This window comes from Oryzias melastigma, unplaced genomic scaffold (genome assembly GCF_002922805.2).
Source record: "Oryzias melastigma strain HK-1 unplaced genomic scaffold, ASM292280v2 sc01068, whole genome shotgun sequence".
Classification (NCBI taxonomy): domain Eukaryota; kingdom Metazoa; phylum Chordata; class Actinopteri; order Beloniformes; family Adrianichthyidae; genus Oryzias; species Oryzias melastigma.
The window spans coordinates 10,013-12,071 of record NW_023417653.1 but is presented as its reverse complement, the minus strand read 5'-3'; the positions used below and the strand labels follow the sequence as shown (position 1 = coordinate 12,071).

Below are 2,059 nucleotides of genomic sequence, written 5' to 3'. Positions count from 1 at the left end.
CCGATGGTGGTCGTTGTTAACCCGGGCCTCGACCGATCCGGTATGGATGTCGTAGGTCTGATTCGCATATTTTAATTTGACATGTGCATGGAATACAATTTTTTGATGCATTAGTCGCAGATTTTCTCATCCGTGCCTTTCCACACCGCATGCATTCGTCCCTCATCGCCCTCCAACTCACCGGCTGCTCTCACTAGATCACGGGCGGGTCTCCAACCACCGAGCTGCTAGCTAGAACCGGCCCGGTGCCATTACGCGGAGAGCTCCAGCACCCTGACCCGGCTCCGGTTCGCGTCCAGTACCACGTCTGGTGGAACCGGCTTGCGTCCGGCGCCGCGTCCCGAGAGCTGCGGACCCCCGACGTTCTGAACAGCAAGCACACCGGGGGATGTTTTAAATGGAGTTTAAACAACGCCAGTTATTTGTAGATGAAAAGATAAATCTCAGCTTTGAGTGTGTGGCCCGTCCCTCTTTCTCTGAGCGAAAATATGCAAAATATCCCAAGTTCTGGAGGTTTAAGCGTGATCCAACCCCAGCATAGCTGTCTGTCTGCCGGCATATTCATGGCGTGAGCTCCGCTGGACACGTCGCTGCATCGAGCTGCAGCCAGAGAACGCGGCGGCAGTAACAGACTGTCAAACTATCCACAGTGTATCCCGCTTTTCTCAGTCTTTAATGTTTTAAAAAACAAAAGTTCATTGGAAATGATAAATCACTATTTCATTTATTACTGCAGTTCAGCAGAGGAGGAGAAGATTTGGTCCTGACAAAAAATGAACATGAAAGTGTTCTGGAAATTTTATTTTTGATGTTTTTATTTTATTTTACTGAACGTTGATTGAAGTTTTGAATTTAAAATGCCCTTCACTTGCACTTGGGCTTTTGTTAGGCATTTTATGTTACAGCCTTTTATTGTTAAGAAAGTTTATCTCAATACAATGTTACAAAATAAAGTATTTCTGATGAAAACTATTAATTTTTCCATTCTTGTTTTCATAATTAATTTAGAACTTTTAAATTCCACGAAGCACACATTTTTTTCCCTAAAAAAAGGCCACATATGAATTTGCGATTAATCGCGAGTTAACTGTGGACAATGCGATTAATCGCGATTATAAAATTTAATCGCCTGTCAGCTCTAATATATATATATACACACACACACACACACCCCCACACACACACCACATTTAGTTTTACATTTAGCATTTTGTTTTGAATCCTACTTTTCTGTCTTGACTGCAGTTTGCTTGTATTTTCTAACAATGTCTACCTTTAGCCATGTGACAAATAATGTGAAGCAGGTAAGTGACATCCAACCAGCAGTGAACAGCTAACTATCAGGTGTAAACTCATTCTGTGTTTACTGTCATCAGAGCACAGAAAGGGTGAAAACTTTCTGTGGCTGCTTTCAGGAAGTAACAGCATACATAAGAGGTGGAAGTGAAACTAAGCGTTTATTTCTGTATCTGCTCTATCACTGTACAGAAATGGAAAAGTTTCAGACAATTCTTAAGATTGCCACCAAACAAAGCAACTTTGGATTTGGATTGGTTGCTCTGATTACGGCAGGTGGAGAGCAGATCTTCTCGTCGGTAGCCTTCAAATGTCCCTGCAATGAGCTGAGTTTCATCTATGGCTTAGTCTTTCTCGTGGTGCCAGCCCTGGCTTTGCTCCTGTTTGGCTTCATTCTCAGTAAGAAGACTTGGAAACTGACAACAGGGCTATGTCATCGGAAGACAAAGCTTTGTAAATGGAGGAACCTGAAGAGCATGGGATTGAGTGTTTTTCAAATCAGTGCTTGCGCTCTGGTAGCACCGACTAGTTGGACTGCTGTGGCTCTGCTCCATGGCAGCTATTACGAGTGTGCAATGACGGGGGCCAACTTTAGCAGTTACAGACAGGATTTGTGCAGAGGGGTGAACTCTGAAGTCAAGTGCCAGACAGAGCTGCAAAAGTTTCCTTGTGAAAAGGCTGGAAATGGGAGAGAGGAAGTTCTGCGAAACCTCAGAGCTCAGTCTCAGGTAAGACACCTGCTCAAAAACTCAGAGAAACATTC

The 2,059-nt window shown here is 43.8% G+C and overlaps 1 protein-coding gene across 3 annotated transcripts in view; it reads left to right on the top strand.

Moving 5' to 3' along the window:
* The first annotated feature begins 1,241 nt into the window (after window positions 1-1,241).
* The window catches only part of LOC112141562 (calcium homeostasis modulator protein 6), a 3,909-nt gene continuing 3,091 nt past the window's right edge, over window positions 1,242-2,059 (top strand). For 2 of the 3 annotated variants that reach the window (XM_036211209.1, XM_036211208.1), the window contains exon 1: window positions 1,242-2,024. In XM_036211209.1, the coding sequence (XP_036067102.1) occupies window positions 1,491-2,024 (534 nt within the window). In that variant the 5' untranslated portion in view covers window positions 1,242-1,490. The remainder of the gene's footprint in view (window positions 2,025-2,059) is intronic. The other variant, XM_024264716.2, reaches the window with a different exon arrangement.